At 34.4% G+C, this 24,523-nt stretch overlaps 2 protein-coding genes across 4 annotated transcripts in view; one reads left to right on the forward strand and one right to left on the reverse strand.

The window, feature by feature from the left end:
* The window catches only part of LOC111044125 (kinetochore-associated protein 1), a 55,994-nt gene extending 44,739 nt beyond the window's left edge, over nt 1–11,255 (reverse strand). For 2 of the 3 annotated variants that reach the window (XM_039424696.1, XM_039424694.1), the window contains exons 1-5: nt 10,968–11,255; nt 7,145–7,289; nt 5,934–6,202; nt 3,803–3,922; nt 2,417–2,543 (exon numbers count right to left, since the gene is read on the reverse strand). In XM_039424696.1, the coding sequence (XP_039280630.1) occupies nt 2,417–2,543; nt 3,803–3,922; nt 5,934–6,202; nt 7,145–7,282 (654 nt within the window). In that variant the 5' untranslated portion in view covers nt 7,283–7,289; nt 10,968–11,255. The remainder of the gene's footprint in view (nt 1–2,416; nt 2,544–3,802; nt 3,923–5,933; nt 6,203–7,144; nt 7,290–10,967) is intronic. The other variant, XM_039424695.1, reaches the window with a different exon arrangement.
* A 199-nt stretch (nt 11,256–11,454) lies between these two features.
* Nucleotides 11,455–23,238, forward strand: LOC111058674 (zinc finger protein 572-like). The gene is made up of 3 exons (XM_022346230.2): nt 11,455–11,603; nt 12,455–12,565; nt 18,244–23,238. Exons 1-3 carry the CDS (start codon nt 11,592–11,594, stop codon nt 19,354–19,356), a joined length of 1,236 nt encoding a protein of 411 aa, XP_022201922.2. The 5' UTR covers nt 11,455–11,591; the 3' UTR covers nt 19,357–23,238.
* The last annotated feature ends 1,285 nt before the right edge of the window (nt 23,239–24,523 follow it).

Genomic DNA, 24,523 nt, shown 5'->3' on the forward strand with positions numbered 1-24,523 from the left:
TCCATACACATCAGGACTTTTCGATGGCTTGAATGATTTGACAATCTTCCTCAGGGCCAATGAAGTGATGGGGCGGAAGAAAGAGAGGCGTGCATGCACTGCTGGAACTCGTGCAGCCAGTAGTTCAGCAGGGTCTGCAGCAGCAGTGGGCAGTTCACCTACAATGCTATTCACTGATTCAATGAAGAAATCATTGAATGCATCCGGACTCGCAAACTCCAATTTTCTCACTGGCAAGGAACGATGAGAATTTATAACATCCCAGGCTGCCTTACAGCGGTTTGGAGCATTGTCAATTTTGGCTGCTGTTGCTACCTTCCTAGCCAACTCAACTTGCTTCTTGTAGATGGATTTAGCACGTCTATATCTCCTCCTGTCACCATCATCACCACCTTCACACCTATTTTTTAGAGCCAACATAACTTCCTTGATCGCAGCAAGATCATCATTATACCACTCCTGATGACTCTTCATACGGCCCTGTCTCTTCTGTGGTCGCCGAGAGCTGTATGTCTTGAGAATTTCTGGAAAAAATTTATCAAATTTCTCCTGGAAGAATTTGAAGAAGTTCCCAAGTAAACCAGAGTCACCTGGGTTCTGAAATACTGCATCCCAAGATGTTCTCGCCAAGTCATTTTTAAAGTGAATCAAAGCAGTTTCATGCACACGCCTTGAACTGAAAACATAATTAGCATGCCAAGTAGGTGTTGCAGCACTCACCATGGAAGAGCCAGACATTGAAAAATTTGACACCAGTGCAGAGTGGTCATCACCATGTAGGTCAATCACCTTTGTCTCACAGACATCCTGTTGAAAACTTACTGCAACATTGTCCAAACAGGAAGGTCCTCTGGTAGGCTCGTTGCAAGTGATGTATAGGCCAAAAGATTTCAAAAGCTCTATGACATACCTTGATTTTTGATCATCACTAATAAAATTCACATTGAAGTCACCTGCTATCACAAAGCTGTAGTTATTAGAGTGTCTATTCAATGATAACAACAAACGTTCAAAAAGATCACAGAAGCTGTCAAAATTACCACTAGGCGAGTGGTACAGAGAAACAACAATTATATGGTAGGTGGGCACCATCACAGCAACCACCTCCAAGTCAAGCTCTTTACAAAATAACGAAACATCAATTTCAGTGAAGTCAATATCATTCCGTATGTAAATGGCAGCGCCACCACACCTGGTCAAAGTTCTACAAAATATTGATGCTATTTTGAGATCAGAAATGTGAGAGTAGAAATCAGACTCACACTCAGTCAAAAAATGTTCACACACACATAAAAAATCTGTCAAAATTTGTTGTTTTAAGCCCTGAGACCTCGCCAGTACAAAGAACTACGTCATTTTTTGTTGAAATTTTATTCTTGACTGATTTTTGAGGTAGACTATTTGGTACCTTGCACAGTACAGCATCATATTTTCCACTTTTTTCCTGATTTTGGTTTGATACACTACTATATTTCTTCCTTCCGACACTATCAATATAACTACACGATTTTTTCTCAATAATACTATTTGAAAAATTAGGACCGTCACTAGAAACATCACTTACAGAGTTAGAGTTATCACGTAACTGCAAGTTTACCTGATCACTTTGAGACATGTTAGATGCCGGTTTTAGTGAAACAGATTTTTCCACTTTTTGAACTCTATCACTTAAACTTAAATAATTTTCACTCATTATATTCAGTTTCATGAGAATCGTTGGAGCAGTTTTCGAGAAAATCGCGAAAACCCCTGAAAACACAGACGCACATACACTCATACACACACACACACACACACACACACACACACACAAACATACAGACCAATACCCAAAAACTACTTTTTTGGACTCAGGGGACCTTGAAACGTATATAAATTTAGAATTTCGGGTATCTTAATTTTTTTCGGAAAGTAATACTTTCTTTAACAGTAATACTTTCTATTACTATGGTAATAGGGCAATGAAAGCAACAAATTAAACTAACTGAAGATGACATCACTTGCTGGACACTGAGCTCGAGACGCGCTCATTCAAAACTAAACTAAACTAAAATGCCCATCCAATTAATATAATTGACTCATGCTTATATAATTGTTATTATTGTAATTATATATTGTTTTATAATTGGTAAGTTATCTAAATGTTAATATAATTGATCCATGTTTTTCAGCTTGGTAACCCGTGCTCTGTTAGGGTCTGATTAAAAACTTGACAAACTGAAAACTTGACCCACTGAGATTTTGAAGGATTTAAAATAGGTCAATAAACTTTCTCGGTAAATTAAGAATCTATATGCAAAATTTCAAGTTAATCAGTCAAGTAGTTCAGATGTGATGATGCGCCATTCGTGGATTTCCTATCCCGTAACCATAAGCCAATTATTTCCAGTATGATATTATAGAATACCGTACTCACGTTGCTGTTTAATAAAGTTGATATTAGCTTGGAGTGGGTTGTATTTGCGAAGATATTTTCCAGTTTTTCTTGAGAATTATCACAGTTGAAAGATTCTTCCAGCAAATTTATATCCAGCTCTGATAACCTGAAAATTTCAAATGTTTATTATTTATTTATACATTGATAGATACAATATAATTCTCAACTATGAATGATTGGGAAAGGAACGACAGGCTTAAAGCCCAAAACTGTTCCTTTCCCAAATTTGGATAAAAATTGTTCAAAAATAGGTTATGTTCATAACTTCATAAGTTTTGTCCAATATAAACTGGTAATTTAATTTGTTATTCAATAATAAGAAAACAAAAATATTGTCGAATTTCACTAAAAATTTATTAAAAACTTTAAAACAGAACCATGGTTTCACGTAGTTAACCAACGCATCATCAGCTGGGAAATTCCTCAGTACAGCTGATGATGCGTTGGTTATCTACGTGAAACCATGGTTCTGTTTTAAAGTTTTTAATAAATTTTTAGTGAAATTCGACAATATCTTTGTTTTTTTATTATGGAGAGATTTCACAACATCACCATCACTTCTACTAATTGTTATTCAATGTTTAATTTTTTCAAAAATTAAAGAGAATTAAACTGTTTTGATACAGCTAACACAATCACAATATCTCTACATCAATAATGTATGCATCTGATTCACGATATATTACTGGAATCAATATTTGATCCGAAATGTTTAAGCATAGAGAAACAATTGCTTAAGTAGATATCCCATGGTATAGGGCGTTTATGTCGCAACTTTTACTGTTATCTCAAGCCGAGAGTCCATGTAGTTCTTTCCGTGAAGCTGTTTGACGCTGGTAGTCTCTCATATTGTGCCGTTCACACACTCTCACCTCGCCAAAACAGTAAAAATCGACAATAATCGACAGAATCGGCTTGAGTTAACAGTAAAAGTAGCGACATAAACGCCCTATACCATGGGATATCCACTTAAGCTATTTTTTCTCTATGGCTTAAGAGAAGCAACATAACCTACTTTTTAGACATTGGCTTACTACTATCAAAATTCGAAAAGGGATCAGTTTTGGGCTAGACCTGTTGGTCCTTTTCTGATCATATATGATTTGTGTGTAATGGAAGGTGAAATAAATGTAAATTTGAATAAATGAAATCAGTGGAAATGATAGGACACAGAGTTGCCAATTTTCTGTTATTACCGCCTTCTGTAGTAGATATTTGTGATTCCGGTATATCGGTGCCTCAGTTTGAGCGATTCCAAAAAGAGAATTTTTATGTACTTCTAGTAAATCAGATAATTTGTAGCAAGTGGATGTTGTAATTCTCACAAAAATTTATATGATGAAAAGTTTCTTAAAAGTGACTTACCTCACAATCATTCCAGATGTGAAGATGAAAAACAAATTAATGACATTTTTTGATTCGTTATGCTCTATAAAGATGGACACTATCTCATTTGGAAGTTTCGATTGCTGCTTGATTTCAAAACTGAAAAAGAATATTACAAAACGTCATGAGTATTAGGAATATTGAGTTACTCTGTGTAGGCCCAATCTGTCCTATGTTACTCCATATCTCCTGTGGTCTACTCATGTGGGGTCATTCAGTTAAGGTTGTGGACATAATGAAGCTGCTAGGATTATAAATGCAAGCAAACATCATGCACATTGCGAGCCCATTTTTGTTGAGCTAGGTATCCTCAGGTGAGCCGTCCACTGGAACCGATTTCATCCGAGCTTGTTTAATTGAAAACTAACGAACTCGTCCGAACGATCCCCCAACAAAGAAAGTAATAGATGCTCGTCCATTGCAACAGGTTCATACGGCCGATCAATTTTTCGATCCGAATTGAATGGGATTTTCCGGCTCTATCCGGCCGAACTAACTAGCCGAGCTGAGACAACAACTAGTGTTCCTAACCTAAAATTGTTCCACAATCTTGATTGTTTTTGTTTTTTGGAGTTGTTTCTGTTTTATGAAGACGTTTTACAAGCATTTCTATTTCAATGACGGCTGAAAATTCAACACATCATCATACTCTATAATTGTGTCATAGCTTTCATCCTCAAATAACCCTCCAAAGTCATCAAGCAATATCATTCCAAGTTTTTAATATAAAATACTTCTTAACTATGATATTTAGTTGATAAATAAATATTTTATCATGATTTTTGTGTGATGATATGAATAAATATCAGTTAATTTAAACAGTTATTTTAATGCATTAGAGAAATTATGAGTTAATATATTTTGTTACTAACAACAAAAACGAAGAGAAATAACTGAATTCAAGAGAAAAAATGTAGAAAATTATACTGATGTAGAATAATTAGAAAGTGGAGATATAATTGTGTTAGAATTGATAATTTATTAGAAGGTACTTTCAAGCAGCATATCTCATAAAAATCCATTCGATGGATGAAATCTTACAGACTTTGTAAGTAAACACACAAAGAAGAATCACTTTCCCTACTAACTAGCTTGCCACTTCACTTTCTGGCAACCAGCCAACTACTGAACTGGACCGACGAAAACGGTTCCAATGGATGACCGTAATCGGCCGAATTGACGGCCGGCAGATTCGACCGATCCAACGGCCGAACAGATCGGTTGAATACTGTTCCAGTAGACGGTTACCCTAACAGTGGTCAGCCACTTCCTTCTTCTCTGCCTCATGTATATCAAAAAGAATAAACAAAATTGGTTGACTCGAACTGATGTACATCACCTTAACACCAGGCATCGAGTGCTGTTTGACATACCCAGGGTGCGCCTCCAGAGATCGCGGGTATGCTACAGGAGTGAAGCAGTTGGATACCAGCAAGTTCGAGAGGGTTGTGACCGGTTTTTTGAGAGCCACGGCTTATTATGATGTCCAGGAATTTTTGGCTAACTTGCCAGTAAGTCAAAAAGCAAGGTCTTAGATGTTAACTAAATGTGCTTTATCTTGATCGCTGCCATCTTGATAAATTTGTGTTTTTGCTGTTTTTGACGCCATCGATCCCTCAAGTGTGGGTAATAGATGAAGAAGAAGGTATCAAGCTATAAGGTATAAGGCCTTTAGGTATTCCAAAACTAACAGAAAAGCTTGATTTATTTATTCCGACAAAGCAATACAGCTTTGGAAACAACAGGCATGATAGCCTATCCCACAAGTGTGGGTACTGGATGAAGAAGAAGGTATAAGGTATAAGGCCTTTAGGTATTTCAAAATAAACAGAACAGCTTTATGTATTTATTTATTCCGAAACAAGCAATACAGCTTTGGGAACAACAGGCATGATAGCCTAAAGGATAATTATAAGGATATAAGTTGAATGAAGAAGTTAAAGAAGGATATAATAAGTGTTAAGGAAGGATATAAGTTGATTGAACGAGTTGAGGAAAAAGTAAATCTTAATCGTGTTCATTGCCATGATAATTCCAATTAAAAAATGGAATACTAAAACCAAACAACTTTTCTTCTAGATTAAAATATTGCACAAAGTGAATTGCTTACCTTGTCTCAGCATTTGAGAAAATTCGTTCATATTTTGCCATCGCACATTGGACGCAATAGATCTCCAGATTGCTCAATGCAACGAATAAGAAGGCGCCATCATTGCACATATTATATGAAGTTATTTTAGCGTTGAAATTGATATTTAGCAGCACTTGACTGCAGGTTGCATCAAATATAACCAACGAATTCTCAATGGCAATGCATATGCTTTTCTGATGAGAAACTGATATTGGTTTGAATGACTGAGATAATCCATCAACCTCGACCTGAAAACACACATCAAGTTAATATTCATACTTTACTTTCAACCTGAAGCATGCTTCATTTTCAATCCAAAATCAAAGATGACTATCATACGCTTCAAGACTACTCAAACAGATAAATTTATTTATGTTTTGATCGATTTGGGTTTGTTATCAGCTCGAATGAAAAATATCTTTTGAAATGTTTGGTGGAGAAATGCTCCACAACTAGTCTACCAGATCTAGATTACTAAATAGGATTTAAAAATATTTATTTGATATACTAATAGTCTGCTAGGATAATACAGCCTTCCACCCTAGTTTATAGAGCTGAACTTTTGATTTATGCATAAAGTTAAATAATTTTTGAAATGTTTGGTGGATAAATGCTCCAGATCTAAATTACTAAATAGGATTTAAACATCTTTATTTGATCTACAAATAGTCTGCTGGATAATACAGCTTTCCATCCTATTTTATAGAGCTGCACTTTTGATTTACGCCTTAAATATTAAGTTAAATATTTTTTGAAATGTTTGGTGGAGAAATGCTCCACAACCAGTCTACCAGATCTAGATTACTAATAGGATTTAAAAATCTTTATTTGATATACAACTAGTCTTCTAGGTTAATACAACCTTCCATCCTATTTTATAGAGCTGCACTTTTGATTTATGCCTTAAGTTAAATATTTTTTGAAATGTTTGTGGAGAAATGCTCCACAACTAGCCTAGTCTAGGAGATCTTTTAGACTACTGAATAGGATTTGAATAGAATCCTACTCTTGTATAAGATCACTGATTCTCACAAGCAGTTAGTTACTCAAGGGCTGGAACCGTTTTGAAGAAAAATAACTAGTTTCGGGATTCTGCCGTGATGAACAGACGGCTTCGTTTAAATGCCACTAATAGAGCTCAAACAAGTTTTTATACAGAATAAAAAAATAAGATAGCTTCAAAGACTTACATTTTCTGCCGCATTCCTATGAATTGTAGCCAACGTTTTTGTCTCGAATGCATAGATATTATCATCATTGGATAGTTTTGTTCCGAAGTTTACACTTTCACCTTCGGTGTTCAATCCAAATGTAAATTTATCCCACATTTTTCCGCTGCAAGAGAAAAACAAGAATATTAATCCAAACTATAAGACATTTGTGAAATACAAGAGTCAAATACTTTCTAATTATTATAAAGTAGCTTTCCATTCCAAAGTATATAGGACCATTAGCTCGTGGTATAAAATTATATGATAGGCTGTCTCTTCATGTAAGAATTACTCCTTATAATGAATGTAAGGGTCGATTACGAAGATGGTTTGAGAAGAAACCATTCTACTCAATTGTTGAGTTTATTAATGAAATTGAGATTGACAGATGAGCTGTGACTCTTCATTGGACTGTGATATAGATGTACTGAATGTTTGTTTCTTGTCGGCTGTGATATAAATATATTCTGTTTGTATTATCTGTTTGCAATATTATTCGAACATCCAATTGTTGTTCTTGACTGGTGCTTTGAACTTGAAAATGTAATGTTTTTAAACCCGATTAAATTAATTTGATACTATTCTGTATCTAACAAGAAGTACCGTAATCAATTTTGACAATACTCTATGTTTATAAACCAAATTCTTGAGCTAATAAAATTTATTTATAGTCCAAAAACAAAAGAGATTCAAAATAGTTTTCAGTTTTAAATGCACATTCAAAATTTAGTTTATATTATTTTTTCGTCACAAATCAATACTTATTTGAGGCTAATTAAAAGAAAACAAATTTGTTCTAAGTATAGGCACATTGCCCGAACCGGAGAGCAATTTTGATACAATAATAAGGAAGCTGTTAAAATAATGTGACCTTGAGGCCTCTATTTTACGAAATACAAGCTATTTTTTCGCTAACCAACAGGATAAATAGGCTAGTCATTTATGGGGTCCACTATACGAATGGAATAGACGCACCACATGAAAGACCATGTATTCTGTCGCCAAGCGAAAATAAATTAAATTAAAGAGAATCGTCACATCTATTTCGCTCGTATAGGCCCTGACTAAACTAGCGTAATTTCAAATTCAAATTTATCTATTTGCCATACAAATTAATAATATAAACATTTTCAATAAATTACAATATGATACTATATTACAATAATTCACCCCTGATTTTATAAAATACCCGCAGAATTTTTTTCAGAATAATCGAATCTTCAGAATTCATGGCCTCTTATGGGGCATGTCTATTACGCTCGTAATAGTTTTCCTCGTAAGTGGTTAGCATCCTGTTAATAAGCTGAGAAAATTCCGCGCGTCTATTTCGCTTGTATAGTAATTAATGAGACCATCCTTGGGGGGGGGGACCCTTTACTGCCGTAAACAACTGTTTGAAGGCTGAAAGGTTTCCAGAAAGTCTCAAGTTTCAAGACAGAATAGAATTGATCTATTGGCCATTAAGGCTAAAAATAAACATTCTACTGGCGATATTTTTTCAAGTTTTTTGATTTGTATATCATCAATCTATCAAAATGAGATATGAGCGCCTAAAGTTTACATTTTTGAGACAGAACATTCTAAGTTCGATAAGAGATAAATCCATGAGATTTAGAGGATAGAATTGTCATGATATTGATGATCTAATAAAACAAAATTTTTCCGAAAATATCAATTTTTGAGAAAGTTATTCAATTTACTAAAAATGACAAAAAGAACTTATTTTTGTTTATTTATGGTAAATTGAAAAACTTTCTCAAAAATTAATATTTTCGAAAAAGTTTTGTTTTACTAGATCAACAATACCATGAAGAATCTATCCTCTAAATCTCATGGATTCATCTCTTACCGAATTTTAAATGTTCTGTCCCAAAAATTTTAACTTTAGGCACTCATATCTCTAAAAGTAATGATCGAAAAAAATGTTTTCCTGAGAAAACTTTTTAATTTTGATAGCTTGATAGTATAAAAATTGAAAAATATTACCAGTAGAAAGTTTGTTTTTAGCCTTTGTACAGCCTTAAGAACCCAGTTTATACAATAGGCTTTGTGATTTAAACAATATATGAGGACTTGAGCGATCCAGTCAGTTAGGTTCAAAGGATATTCTATAATAATGAATTACAAGCAAAACCATACATGATTAGTCACCAAATAATATTACCTACTAGTACTTCAATACACACACAATTATCATTGGAGCATATTATTAAAAATTATTTTTATAAAATTCACTTTAATTTGAATTATAAGGAGCTGCTGATTGATCATTCAGACTCCCATAATAGAGACGCAGTCAAAGTCATTGTCGGCGCAGTTAAGATACTCATCAAGGGAGTAAAAAACTCTTATTTCAAGACGGATATATTTGGAATGAATTTTTTAATGGGCAGTAATTAACTTCTGACTATGAGCAGCAATTTATTAAATAGTAGATGTTGCTGATACTTGTGGCTTTTCAATGTTTTACTTAGCCTAACATTTGATGTGACTAGGTCAGGGGCGACTTACGATAGTTGTAAGGTGGGGCGGTTGTCCAACAACAGGGGGGGTCAGGGGGTTACTCCCACCTGGAAAGGGGGTACGGGGGCCATTATTTTTTATTAAAACTCACGTTTCAAGCATTTTGAGCACTAAAATTCACTGAATAAGATCGAGTGGCAAATTTCAAATGCATCCACTGGAGTAGATGGGACACTACGGGTACGGCCATTTTCAACTTAAATACAACATAAAATATGTATTATGTATGGTATAAAAAATATTTTGTAGTTGATCATAATTAAGCTGTTCACATCACCTAGTCTGTAGTTTTACAATGCGAGTTTTTCAAAATATTTAGGTATAAATTATTAGTTAAATTTGAACCTAAATTTTATGGATTATTTCGAAATATCATGTTTTTATTTTACTGTTTTGCAACTCTCACCAGCGGGCAAAGAGTTTCTTTGTGCTGGTGATGCCTGGTTTTTATATTTTATTTAATATATGTATGAATAATTATGTTTATTTATATTTTTAATATGTCATATTATAAAGAGTTTGTATTAACTCTTTATGTCTTGAATATTCAAAATTGGCAATAATTGAATTGAATTAGTCTAGTAAATGTGTTTAAATGGCTCCCTAAAAATATAAAAAAATTCCTGGTCGAGGGGGGGCCACACCCCCGCCCATCCTCTGAAACCGCCACTGGACTCTCTCTATGTCTGGTTAGATATTCATGTTGTTGACAATATATTGAAAAATCATTAATGTTTTTTTACTTATATTGAATTACAATATATGTACATTGGAGTCGTAATATTTAGTACGGAGAAGCTATTTCTACAGGCATCCGTGAGCAGCGCTCTCTGATGTACACAGGATGAAACCAGGTTCTGCTAGAAAGAAGAAGTGATATAAAAGTGTACAATTCCAGACATAATTCTTTATTGGATATAACTCGCGGCAGATTGGCTGGAATTTACGGCTGCACTTTAGTATTTACAACCGCTTCCCAACACAGGCTAAACAATTCTCAAACAGGATTACCAAAGAGATACATGCCAAACCAAACTTTAGGATTTACACAATAGTGAAGAGATCATTGAAAGACTACTCTTCTCGTTGTTGGGGGAGGAGTATATTTTTTGTATATCTAGCACCTCTACAACATGATGTTTTCTAAATGACAGAAGTTTTTAGTCAATGCGACCCCAGTCCTTGGAAACGACTTCAAACCTAGAATAGTTTATGATTATTTTTATGAGTAACTTGTGATGGAATTAAAAAAGTTATTTTTATTGAATATTGTACTTACCAATTACTTACAAATGATAAACACGACTTTACTGCAGTAAAAATTGAGCTTGACTGTCGATTGGAGGTTGCAGGTTTGTCTGCATTAAAGAAACTATAACTTATTCTCCATATCAACTGCGAAGTGGGCCTACAATCTTATCGATTATGATAAAAACTTGTTATTGAAAGAACAAAATTTTACATGATCAGAATCTTACTCTTTAGATAAGCTTATTCACTGTTATTCATTGAGCGTTTAGTCAAAAACAAAAACTTTTATTTCTAGGTTATCATTTTCCCTCCACATAGACTAGCCAACTATTGAAAAAGCTTAAAATTGTAATATGATTATATAAATATGTATATATCAATTATAACTGAAACCATTCATAAAATTGATAAAAATTTTATTTTCAAATATTGTTTGTGAAATTTCAAAATTTACAATTTAGTTGTACCAAAAATAGGAAAATATATTTGAAACCTAATTGAGGTGGCATCATTGTTTTGGCATCATGGAAGAAAGAAAATTGTTTTCTTTCTTTCTTTGGCATCAAAGTGAAATCGTTTTACAAGTCAAGTTGTATCTGTATTTCTGTATAGCGAACGTTGTTTCTTGATTTCTTAAAATAAAAGGAAAATCATGGAATCTATTGTAAGTATTATTATTTATTCATATTGGCCCAAGCTAATTTTAAGAATCAAATCACAAAAATAGTTTAGCCTAGCCTTCATTACTTTTTTGTGCCTTTCATCTCAAATTAGGTTACATCCAATAATTAAAGTATCAAAATTACTACTGTGGTTATTGACTGTATTATCGAAACGCCCAGATAGACTACATTGTGTCAGGAGATAGAAATTGAACTATTATCTCAATTTCATTTTAAAGTTAATTTCATTATGCTGGTCACTAACGACAATGACAGGACAAGTCTGTCAAACATGTACATGACAGGTTTTGTCATTAGCAAAGAAGCTTTTACGGAAATAATTCAACCTCAAATAGAGCAGCAAACGAAGTAAACAACCTAAGACCTTGAAGATGCATCTCTTCAAGGTCTTTGTAAACAACAAGCATCAAAGACAAAACATTTTGTCATTGCCACTGACGCAAAATATTTGTACAGACAGTCTGACAGTCGTTATTAATAGTTATGAGTGTTTCTTGCCATAGACTAAGTTTCATCTTTTCTAAATTTTTTATCAGCCACTTTTGTCATCTTTATGATCAGGCCGGAAACTTTTCAATCTCCCATTGCATTATGAAGTAGGCGTGTAAATGTTCACCATATAATTTTAGGCAACATATGCATTCAATGCACCCACGTATCAGTTGTAATTGAAAAACTTATCATAGCCGTTTATCTTTAATGGTATTAATAAGTTACTTTACTTTGATAATTATTACATGGTAACCTACCCATGGTATTTAGACTGATTCCAATACTACCAACAACCAACTACCAACAACTCGGGTTGAACCGGTTTCTTCTGTTTTTTAAGATGAAGTCCGAGCCAAGGGAATCAGAAGAAATGGCATCTGTTAAAGAGGAAATCGACATAGAATACAGCATGTCCTGGCTTGACAAGCAGGAGATTCCGGATGAGGAACAGGTAACTTCATTTGCATTCGAACATTTGAAATCCTATTAATTTTTACAAGGAAAGGTTTTTGGAGCAATATTTGTATTTTCTCAAACAAACATTTTATGAATATAATCAATTGATCTCAATAATATAACCCAACTAAAGTATTTTGTCTACGTGTAGATTCAAGATTCATTTATTGTCAGAACACTTTAACAAAAATGCAAGACAAAGTCAACAATTCAATAAAAAAATGTATGATGACACGGCCAATCGTTTATATATACAAACTCATGTTTCCACATAGGCCTACAGGGACATTTCCAAACTATCCATTCAAAATCTGTATCAATGTTAATTCTAATAACGATATTACATGGATAATTTTCTCTATTCACTGTATTCTATTCCATTATGTCCGTTACTTGTTACTTGTATTTGTTCTCCTGACAGTCTGAAGGCTGGGGAGTCGTCATTATTTTTCACGGCAGGTGATTTCCTCCATGAGCATGTCGTATATGTTGAAATGTATGCTCTTCAACATACTCTGATACTGCATAGTAGGGTCGGGCCAATAGGTATGACTTCAGGCCTCTGGCAAATGCTGCCTCGTCATCCATATCCTTCAGGTCACGCGGCAGTAAATTGAAAAAGTATGATCCTGCATATGCTGGTGAGCAGCTGTATTTCTTCAGTCTATGTTGTGGCAAGTCAAGATTCTTGTTGTTTCGAAGGTCATAGCAGTGTTTTTCCTGTCTTGTGGTAAGGCCTTTCCTCTTAACCAGATTTATTGTTTCGAGCAGGTACAATGAGACTACTGTGAGTATTTTACTCTCGACAAACAATGGTTTACAGTGCTCCATCATGTTTTTCTCCAATATCGTCCTCAAGGCCTACTTTTGTATTCTCAGGACTCTGTCAAGGTGTGTCTGGGATGCCGATCCCCAGGCAACAATACCGTACCTTAAATGTGAGTATCTGTGGCCTCTTCCAGTGCTGTCTCGACAATTTTGTGTGGGTCTTGAAGCTTCTGCGATGGTATCAAGATAGTGGTATCATCGGCAAACAATATGCAGCTGTTTCTGTTGTCAATTTCCTTGGGAAAGTCATTGATGTAGACAAGGAACAGCAGTGGCCCAAGGATGGATCCCGTCTCTAGTTGTTTCAAAATTCGTTTATTTGCAGAAACCCTTTAGGACATCAAGGGCATTACACAAGTCAAGAATACAAAATCAACAAGAAATATTAAACATACAAGCAAAAGTCTCACCATTAACTAATAAGAACTCCAAATAACAATGAATAACAGTCTCAATACATTAAACACATTACAGGTGGTAACTTCAGTAGCCTATATTTATTTATTATTTATTTAGTGTATGGCAGATACACAACAAATATATACCGTAGCTAATGAGTCTCAAATGCCTAGATATACACTGTATATTTCCAAATTCTTTGAGATGTGTATTTTTTGGTCAGGAGAAGATAAGTTTGTCTGACCGCCATTATTTGCCAGTCCATTTAGCGTTACCCAATGTGCACCATGGAGGCGAACTAGCGTTACACTCATAATTAAGTTGAAAATCTGATTGCTGGAACAATTTTGAGGTTAAAAAAGGTTGAAACTCAATTTTCACAAAAAAAAAAATTTCAAAATCATCTTCATCATTACAAATTTCCAAAATTGTTTCAAATTGTAATTTATCACATAAAAGCAATTCATATATAGAATTTCTGTTTGAAATTTACACACAAAAATAGTTTATGATGAATTGTCATGGAAAATATTTTATAGAACACACACTTTCATAATACTCTTCCAATGTAGAGAGCTTGATAGAATTGCCGCAAAGTTTAACCAGAGGCTGAGCTCAGATTATTATCATGTACGGTAAATGTTTTTCCAAATATTTCCAAGCTATAAGCTAAATTAATACTTCTTCATTTTGTAAATTATTATGTGACATAAGCTGCACATGAACAAATCTCATTCAAAGCAATGAAATATTGGAATAACTTGAAGCCGTGTCCACACTGAATAGATAATGTTCGACAACATGCTTGTTGTTCAACAACATGTTGAAACAGTTTGGGCAAATTTTATTATGTTTGTCAAACAATGTTTGCCCGTGGCCAGTGTGGACGCGACACCAAACAAAATATTTGTAAGTGGAGTAAACAGGTTTTTGTTTGACAAACAATGATTTACCAAACTTGAGCTCCTCAACAAACATGTTTGCCGAACATGTATGTCGAACATGTGTTTTATTTTTTATTTTATTCAATTCTTCACGTAAAAATCACAAAAGCAGAGCTAGGCTCTAGTGATGTGTGAAATGTCATTTAATTATTCAAAATGGGAAAAAGAAAGAAAAAAAAACCAGGAATGTGGATCACTTATAAACCCACTGTCATACCCCAACCGAAGGCGAACCAACTATTACATAAATAGAACACTAGCAGTGACCATACTATATTGGCAAATCATGTAGAGGCCATCTTCTCAAAAAATTCCTCAACTTTATAGGGACACATACCTATGAGAATGGTTTTCAATTTTTTCTTAAATAAACCAGGAGTAGCACTTTCCTTGACTATCTGTGGTAGGACATTGTAAACCTTGATGCCCATGTAATAAGGGCCCTTCTCCAAGAGAGTCAGCCTGTGCTCTGGATACCCGAGTCCCCTGAATCGCGTGTTATATAAATGCGCCACTTGTCTCTCCTGGAAACGGTCCTTATTTCTAAAAACGAATAGAGCTAACTCTAAGACATAAACTGCCGGGGCTGTAAGGAGGGAGTGTTCTCTAAATATGGGTCTGCAAGAACATCTGTCTGTCAGGCCGAATATTCGCCTCAAAGCTTTTTTTTGAGTCCTGAATATAGATTCAAATTCTGTTGTTCTGTCCCAAAAAATGATACCAAAGCGTAGATGGGATGCAAAATAAGCTTGATACACAATTAACGCTGTACTTGTACCTGCAACCCTGGAGATCACACCCACCGCAAATGTTGCTCTACTCAGCTTCCTCAACAGTTCAGAAGAGTGAGACTTCCACTTCATATCACTATCCAAGAACAATCCCAGAAAAGTGGTTCCATCAGAGGGCTGGTGTTGAGTGTGGATACGGCTTAACAAATAATTCAGGATTATGTTTCAGAGATAGGCATAGATTTACTATATACGAGTATGATCTCTTACATATTAATTATTCTTAAAATAAATAATTATTCTTATTATAATTAAAATAAAATAATATCAAGAGTAGGCTACCCTTTATTACTTTCCTTGCCCTATTACCATAGGTAAGGAAAGTATTGCTTTCACGAAAAAAATTAAGTTACCCCAATTTCTAAATTCCTATACGTTTTAAGGTCCCCTGAGTCCAAAAAAGTGGTTTTTGGGTATTGGTCTGTATGTGTGTGTGTGTGTATGTGTGTCTGTGTACACGATATATCCCAATTAACGGAATGACTTTAGATTCCAATATGGAATCTTGATTTGGGGTGGGGCTTTCAACTGTCATTTCAATAAAACGTTTGTTGCCCAAAAACACATTATATTAGAGCTGACTTGGGTAAGCCTTGGCTGTATCCCAGTGCCGAGCTTTTCCAAGAAATGAGCGTTCTCTCTCTAAAACAACTTTATGTTAAAAGCTTCATTATATTCATAAATTCATAAATAAGAATTCAGAATCATTTACCAACCACCCAAATCCATACAATATCCAAAACGTAAGAGTAGAATGTCCCCGAACTGATCTATCCGTTTGCAGAAAACAATAAATGTATAATTGCAATAGAATTTTTAATAGTATTCCACAAAATTCATCACATCAAGGCCGGTTGGGTATGCTGAAAAATGTATAGAAAATTGGATCCACACCCATCTAATCTCTCATTTCTCTTATTAACTGTACTCTGCACTTATCTTTTCCTATTCCCATTAACTGTATCTTCATGTTTTTATATCAAGTCTTCTTCTTCTGCACAACTTCATATCTTCTCTCTTACTACCACATTACTAGTAGTTCTGCGAACAGTAGACCTCACGCAGTTTTCTCATCCACAAGTATCTGATGTCACCTGTTCTAGTTGATTCAGTTGAATCAAAATTCGCAGTTGAATCATAATTTACTTTTTAAAACTGTTATTTGTTTTCTCCAAGATCAAAAACTTACTTATGTTAATAAACTCAGTTCACGTTTTAATTTGTATCTTGTATGATGATTTATCCAGTTTCGTGATAATCTTTCCATCTGATAAAAATATTCTCAACTATTTTAAAATTAATTTTTTCAATCAAGAATATTATAATTTTTCAATTTAATCTAATCATTTTTTATTTTATTTTCAATCACCTATTAAATTTGTTTTTCAAATGTGAGAATATTGATACTGATGGTCACGCATTATGTTCTATAGATAAAAAATGCCATTGAAAAAAGCCATTGGTAAGAAATTATTATAATATTATAAAGATATTTTTAAAATGTAAATATGATGATGATGATGATATTAAATGTCTGCAAACATGTAGCAGTTAAAAGTAGATTGTCGTCTGCAGTGCGCAATGTCACTCATTTTGTAAATTCATTATTTGTAAAACAGGTAAAGAGGTTTTTACCAGAACCTCATGACTCTTTGAAGATTTGAAAGTTTTGAATGATTAGAACAGCGTTCAAAAAAGTATCCATTCAATAAAGACATACAAGATAAAATTTCTCAACGGTCTTGTTTGAGTGAATATCTTTCTTCAGAGAGTATTCAACTACTCAATCTAGAACTAAGTTAGTGTGCGTCTCCTTTATTTTGTTATTTGGAAGTTTTCAACCTATCATATGATGTTCTCAGCAAATAAATGTAACATGTGCAAACGTTATGTTTAATTTTATATAATTCAATACAAAATATTAGACCTAATTGAGGGTTCAAAAAATATCACATTTTATTATTATTTATTTATTTATTTATTCATCACATTGTGTAGAAATACTTAACATGGCACAACAGGATCATGCCCAGAACTGTCCCATTTCCAATTTATACTATACTGTCCAAATCAAAATGTTGGTTATGTCACTTTCACTTTTCAAAATACAATTTACGCTCTTCAATACTCAGATAAACGAGCAAATTTTGAATCAAATAGATCTATTAAAGTTTAGAATCAGAAAATCTAAAACAGTAACTTAATAATTATACAAAAAGTCTAAATTTTGAATGAAACTAGAAATTTTTGAGCTAAAAACATTTTGTACAAGTAATTGACATGAAGAAAAGCACAACAGGCTGATGCCCAAAGCTGTCCCATTTCCAATTTATACTATACAGTCTGAATCAAAATGTAAGTTGTGTCACTTGTCAAATGTAAGTGTCACAGTCACTTTTCATAAAACAATTCAGCACACAAAGCTCAAAAAAACTAATTTCGAATCAAACATATATTATTGGGAACTTTATTCGTATTGATAATTGTATTGAACATTTGACTATTTGCAAAACTATTTGAATACATAGAGATTGATAAAGATGTATGGATACTCCTGAAATTTAATCTGTGCGATTTATCACCAAATTGTTCATGCATTTGATTTAACCACTGTACAAATGCAGTGTTTGTTTTCAAGAAAATAATGTGTTTGTTGACATTTTTGTGCACTGGAATATTATATTTCAAATTTAATTCTTGGACTTTTTCAGGTGTCTCCATCAGCTGGTAGTTGTGGTGATTCCTCTGAAGAAGAAGGAGGAGGAGGAAACGAAAACTGTGAATCACAAGATGGAAACAATGAAATACTGGTAGTAAAAACACAACCTAATCGAAATCGAGATGTCATAGAGCTAAGTGATAGAAATGCAACACTCAAAACGACACTTACAAAGCCTCATCAGTGTTCAGTCTGTGCAAAACGATTAGCTCAGAGTCGTAATTTGAATGCCCACATGCGTACTCACACCAAAGAGAAACCTTACCAGTGTACAGTCTGCACAAAAAGTTTCTCTAAATCTTGTAATTTGAATGTTCACATGCGTACGCACACCAAAGAGAAACCTTACGAATGTACAGTGTGTACAAAAACTTTCTCTCAATCTAGTAATTTGATTGACCACATGCGTACTCACACCAAAGAGAAACCTTACGAATGTACAGTCTGTATAAAAAGTTTTTCTCAATCCAGTCATTTAAAAGACCACATGCGTACTCACACAAAAGAGAAACCTCACCAGTGTACAGTCTGCTCAAAAAGTTTCTCTCAATCTAGTCAGTTGAATGTTCACATGCGTACTCACACCAAAGAGAAACCTTACCAATGTACAGTGTGTACAAAAAGTTTCTCCCATTGTAATAATTTAAATGACCACATGCGTACTCACACCAAAGAGAAACCTTACGAATGTACAGTCTGTAAAAAAAGTTTCTCTAAATCTAGTCATTTAAATTACCACATGCATACCCACACGAAAGAGAAACCTTACCGGTGTACAGTCTGTGAAAAAGGTTTCTCTCATTCTAGTAATTTGAATGTTCACATGCGTACTCACACCAAAGAGAAACCTTACGAATGTACAGTGTGTACAAAAAGTTTTTCTCAATCTAACAGTTTAAATGACCACATGCGTACTCACACCAAAGAGAAACCTTACCAGTGTACAGTCTGCTCAAAAAGTTTCTCTAAATCTAGTAATTTGAATGACCACATGCGTACTCACACCAAAGAAAAACCTCACCAGTGTACAGTCTGCTCAAAAAGTTTCTCTAAATCTTGTAATTTGAATGACCACATGCGTACTCACACCAAAGTGAAGCCATAGCTTTCTTTATACAGTCTGTACAAAGAGTTTCTCTCGGTGTGATCATTTGTATCACTGCTTACTCACAGCATAGAGAGGCCTTAAAAGTGTACAGTTTGTACAAAGTGCTTCACTGTGTCTTGCAATTTGAATCTTTATTTGTTGATATCCAAGACATCGCAGATATGAGGCACTCTCATGAGCCTGGTTCCTTCCCTTCCTAATAAGACTGTTTAGAGGTCGAAATGTTGAGAATGTTTGATACAAAATAGTATTTCAAAAATGATATGTCAAAAATCTCACTTCAATCCGTTTGTCAACTATTGCTACAATGGTTCGTTCACCCCCTGATACCTTGAATAATGTTTCCTCCCATGAGCAGCTTCATGAAGGTGGAGATAGTGATTTGAAGGTGGTAGATGAGGGGGAATGCGCAGGATGGTCCCATTCAGAGCAATTGCTTTGTGGTGATGGCCATGTTGGTCTGGCAGGGTAAAAATTTGACTCCATGTAAGCGTAGCTATAACTTCAAAAATATATGTCCTTCAGCCCTGAAATCCTCAGTACACTTATTATGAACCTGCCTTGTAGAGCAATTATTGTTCCTAATATGAATATTATGTTAGAAAACATAATGTTCACTGGAAATGTGGAAATCTAATAGATGATTGACTTATTATTTCAAGGATGATGCTCTTGTTTTTTATGAAAGACTGTTCATGTGATCTGTTTATCCTTTCTATGGACCTTTTTTATATAAGTTCCTTGCTTTTTCCATTGTTATGCATTTAATATCATCCAATACAAAGAAAGCCTTGATATTTCAATCATCATTCTTTAGAAAATAATTCTAGTATTTTTATAATGCTGTATAGATTATATTTATTGTTTGTATATACAAAAATTATTGAACATTGTTAATGTAGAATGATAATGAATAATACTAGTGGATTATTTCAGTCAAATCGTTTTCTGTACTAAAATCTTCTACTGCTTTGACCATCCTAAGCCGGTTGCACATAAGCCTTAAATTCTAATAATGATTAAGTCCACAAGAACTAATGAGAGAAGGCTTTTTTGAAAAGAAGGCTTCCGCACCTAGTGCCGGTTGCACAACAGCCGGTCAAGTTTGAACAGTTATTAATTCCACGAGAACCAATTAGAGGAGCCATCTTTTCAAAAACACCTTCTCTGATTGGTTCTCGAAAAATTAATCAAGGTTAAAATTCAACCGGCTGTTATGCAACCGGGCCTCTGTCTTTTAACCTAAAGCTGTCAATCATCTCATTGTTCATTTGTATAAACACTACCAGTCCTGTCTATTGCCTAAAGCAACGTCTTTTGAAAAATTATGCAACTTTGATTTCCACCAAATTCAAAATACTGAATCTATTTTTTTTCAATTTATTTAAAATTATATTTAGGCCGGTTACATGAGCTCGACCGACCGTCAGTGCGTACGTCAGTCGCGCTTGTCTTTTCCATAGAGATCCCATGTATCCGTACAGAGCAGGACTGACGGCACGCACGCGCACGGTCAGGACCATGAGTTTTATACAGCGTACGAATACCATCGGTCGAGCTCGTGCGCATCCGTTCCATCGGTCGACTGACGCGCTATTGAAACAAATAGAATCTTTTAGAGCTGTACTGATCAGTAGCCCGATCGCAATATAACCAATGTGCTGACACCTCTGCCCGACAATCAGCTGATATTGAATTGAATAGCATAATGAATGAATTCAATTAATAGTGTCATATTTGAATTCAGAGTTTTTCTATACATTTCTTCAATCATTTCTAATTTTTTTATTGAAAAATCATATATTAATTATATTATCTACATTTATTTGATCCGTAGCTTAAAGTGACTGCAAGTATTCCCAATGGTGATACAAGCTCGAGAAAACTAATCAAAATTTCTGATGGAGATTCTGAGGTAGTTGAAAAATTTATCTTCACCCCAAGCAATGATGTATATAATGGTACTAAATTCCCTTTGAAATTCTCTTTGGGCGTCCATCGGGTGAACTTGATATCTACGTCTTTTAATCTTTCGTTTAGGCCGCAATTAAACAATCTGTAAAGGCGTCCATTTTGTGACTCAGAAAAACTGATGTATGGGCAGGATGGTGCATACGCACTGACGGTCGGTCGAGCTCTGAATGTGTAAAACTGATTCATCGATGCGTACGGTCAGGATGGTACATACGCACTGACGGTCGGTCGAGCTCTGTAACCGACCTTATATTTGGTTTAGTAGTCAAACTAATGTTGTATGCAGAATTATGTATCTGATTTTCATAATAATTGTTGATGTGTTTATGTTCATCAAATTATGAACATATGAATCATGTTCATCAAGTGATGAATGCTCATGATGCAACATGCACCTTTTATTTTTTGTAATTATTATTAATATGAATTGTAGTTTGTTTCTTAGACAAATTGTTATTGTAATATTTTCATATATTATACGATTTCTATTATCTTAATGCTTAATTTTATATAATAATTTCTCTTTTATTTCACAAGTGTTATATTATTGTTATTATTTTTTGACGTGCTCATACAATGTAAAGTTGTTCTGGCAATAAAGAATCTTGCATCTTGAAAATAATGTTCAGTATGATTGGAATTTCATGAACAGTAAAAGCTAGTTTTCTATCAAAGTGACTTTAAATTCAGATCTACCAATTTCCATTGTTTCAAAATTATTCAACTTTGCATGCCACTTTGTTTTTTTAAATTGGAAGGTGGTCAAGCGATACATAATTTCGATACGGAATTTTAAGAATTTCGAAATTTCTATATTTTTTCAACAATAACTGCTTGACAATATTGTCATCATCGCCATTTATTTCTTCATCTAGTCTAGGCATCACCATCTCATTGGAATTAGATGTTGATTGATTTAATTTTCCAGTTACAGACGTTTTTAAAAATAAAGATAAAACGATAGATCTCGAAAACTTAAGTCGATGTAATAAAATTTCTCTGTACTTATTTTTGTTGCTAATTTAATGTAGAATCTATGGTCTTCGGCTGTTGTACCTTTTGTGGGGCACGCTGAGAGATTCGTACATACTTATGCGCCACGAACACCCGCATTTCACTTTTCATCAGCTGATGCTGTTCCTATTGTATCTGTATTTGTACAGAAACGGTAAGATACAGATATAACAAGCACAGTATCAGCTGATGAAAAGCGAAATGTGCATGTTCATGGCTCATAAGTCTGTACGCATCTATATACAATTCGAATAAAAGCCGGCATTAGTCCAAAACTGGTTTGAACCCTAATTTGAGATGAACAGACTAGAGGTTATGTAGAGGTGATGATTTGATTCACTCTCAATTTATGTCTATGCCCCGGTTACACAAAAGTCTGTTAACTTCTAATCCTGATTAAATGCCACGAGAACCAATCAGAGAAAACTTCTTCAAAAATACCTTTGGTTCTCGTGGAGTTTAATGATGATTACAATTGAATAGGCTTTTGTGCAACAGTGCCTAAGTTTGGCGCCCCTAGCTACTATACAGAGTGAGTTATGGAGCGGCAAAAATAAAATTGGCACATTTTTAAATGACCATACCTCCTGAACGGTAGCAAATTTTACAAATCTGATTGGAGATTTGTGTTCCTCACTCAAGAAAGCATAATTATTGTGGTTAATTTATTTACAGTTTCATCATCATTTTGCCTGAGTTAGTCTCATTAAGGTATATCATAAGGTACGACAATCCATCAAGAATTATCTATACTACCGTACAGGCTGTCTGATAAGTCACTCTCTATTTTTGTACCTCTATTATTTTTTTATTTATTAACCAATTTTGTTAGAACTACATTTGTTAGAGCACTCCTTGAGGTTGGGTTTAACACCAATTTTGATGTGTTAAAGTTTTAAAATGACCCCTCTCTTGACTGTGGAAGAACGAGCCGAAATAGCAGCTCGTTATGTGGTCTGAGGATCTGTGGTGCGAGTACAAAGATGGTGGAGGGTTGAACGAGGGATCCATGCAGAAGATGTTGAAAATTTTCATTCCAAATTACTAACAACAGGGAGTGTCGCAGAAGCAAAACGATCAGGAAGACCATCAACGTCAAGGACAGCAGAGAATGTTGACAGTGTTCGTGAAATGTTCATGAGAAGCCCTAAGAAATCACTGTGTCAAGGATCTCGTGAAAGTGGTCTTTCACGTTACTCTGTTGCAACGGTTCTTAATAAAGATCTCAGTGTTTTTGCATCCAGCGTTGCATGGATCCCTCGTTCAGCCCTCCACCATCTTTGTACGCGCACCACAGATCCTCAGACCACATAACGAGCTGCTATTTCGGCTCGTTCTTCCACAGTCAACAGAGGGGGCATTTTTAAACTGAAACATGAAAATTGGTGTTGAACACAACCTTAAGGAGTGCTCTATCCAACAGATGTAGTTCTAACAAAATTGGTTCATAAATAAAGAAATTACAGTATAGCTGTATAAAAATAGGGAGTGACTTATCAGACACCTGTATAATTGAGGAAAGAACTGGCTTATACACGTACGGGATAGGCAAATTATGTTTGAAGCATCATCAATTAGTCTGAACTACTGAACTGATTAATTTTGCATAAATGGATTCTTAATTAACTGAGGATGGTTATAGGCCTGTTTTCAATTCTTCAAGATTCCATTACGTCAAGTTTTCAGTTTGTCAAGTTTTAAAATAGACCCTTGAGGAGCACGAGTCAACTGCTAGTCATAATTATTACTTCTGCTATCTTTTTTCTAATACCGTATGGAATTATTGAGGTACGTCCCTCCTAAATATGAACGATCTTAACGACAGAGAAAACGCAAATAGACCAAAGGCAACCCCACGTGACCTCACTACCAACATAACGGTTTAAAACTTCTACTGATCATTTTTTAGGTTATGTTTAGCGGAAATGTAAGGGTATTAGGTTATATTTTATCAACAAACTGAACAGTCAACATGTTTAAGATGTAAAAAAGTACAGTAGATACAAAATTATTCATTACTTGGTAGGTTTATTCTTATAAATAAGACCTTCTTTAGCAGAAGGCTAATCAAACACAAAGACATAACATTGATTAATTCGTTTTAAACAAAAAGTTGAAACGGTTAATAGTATGATTAGGCTATTCATCACTGTACCAGGTAAGATAATATTATTGC

This window comes from Nilaparvata lugens, chromosome 3 (genome assembly GCF_014356525.2).
Source record: "Nilaparvata lugens isolate BPH chromosome 3, ASM1435652v1, whole genome shotgun sequence".
Lineage (NCBI taxonomy): Eukaryota > Metazoa > Arthropoda > Insecta > Hemiptera > Delphacidae > Nilaparvata > Nilaparvata lugens.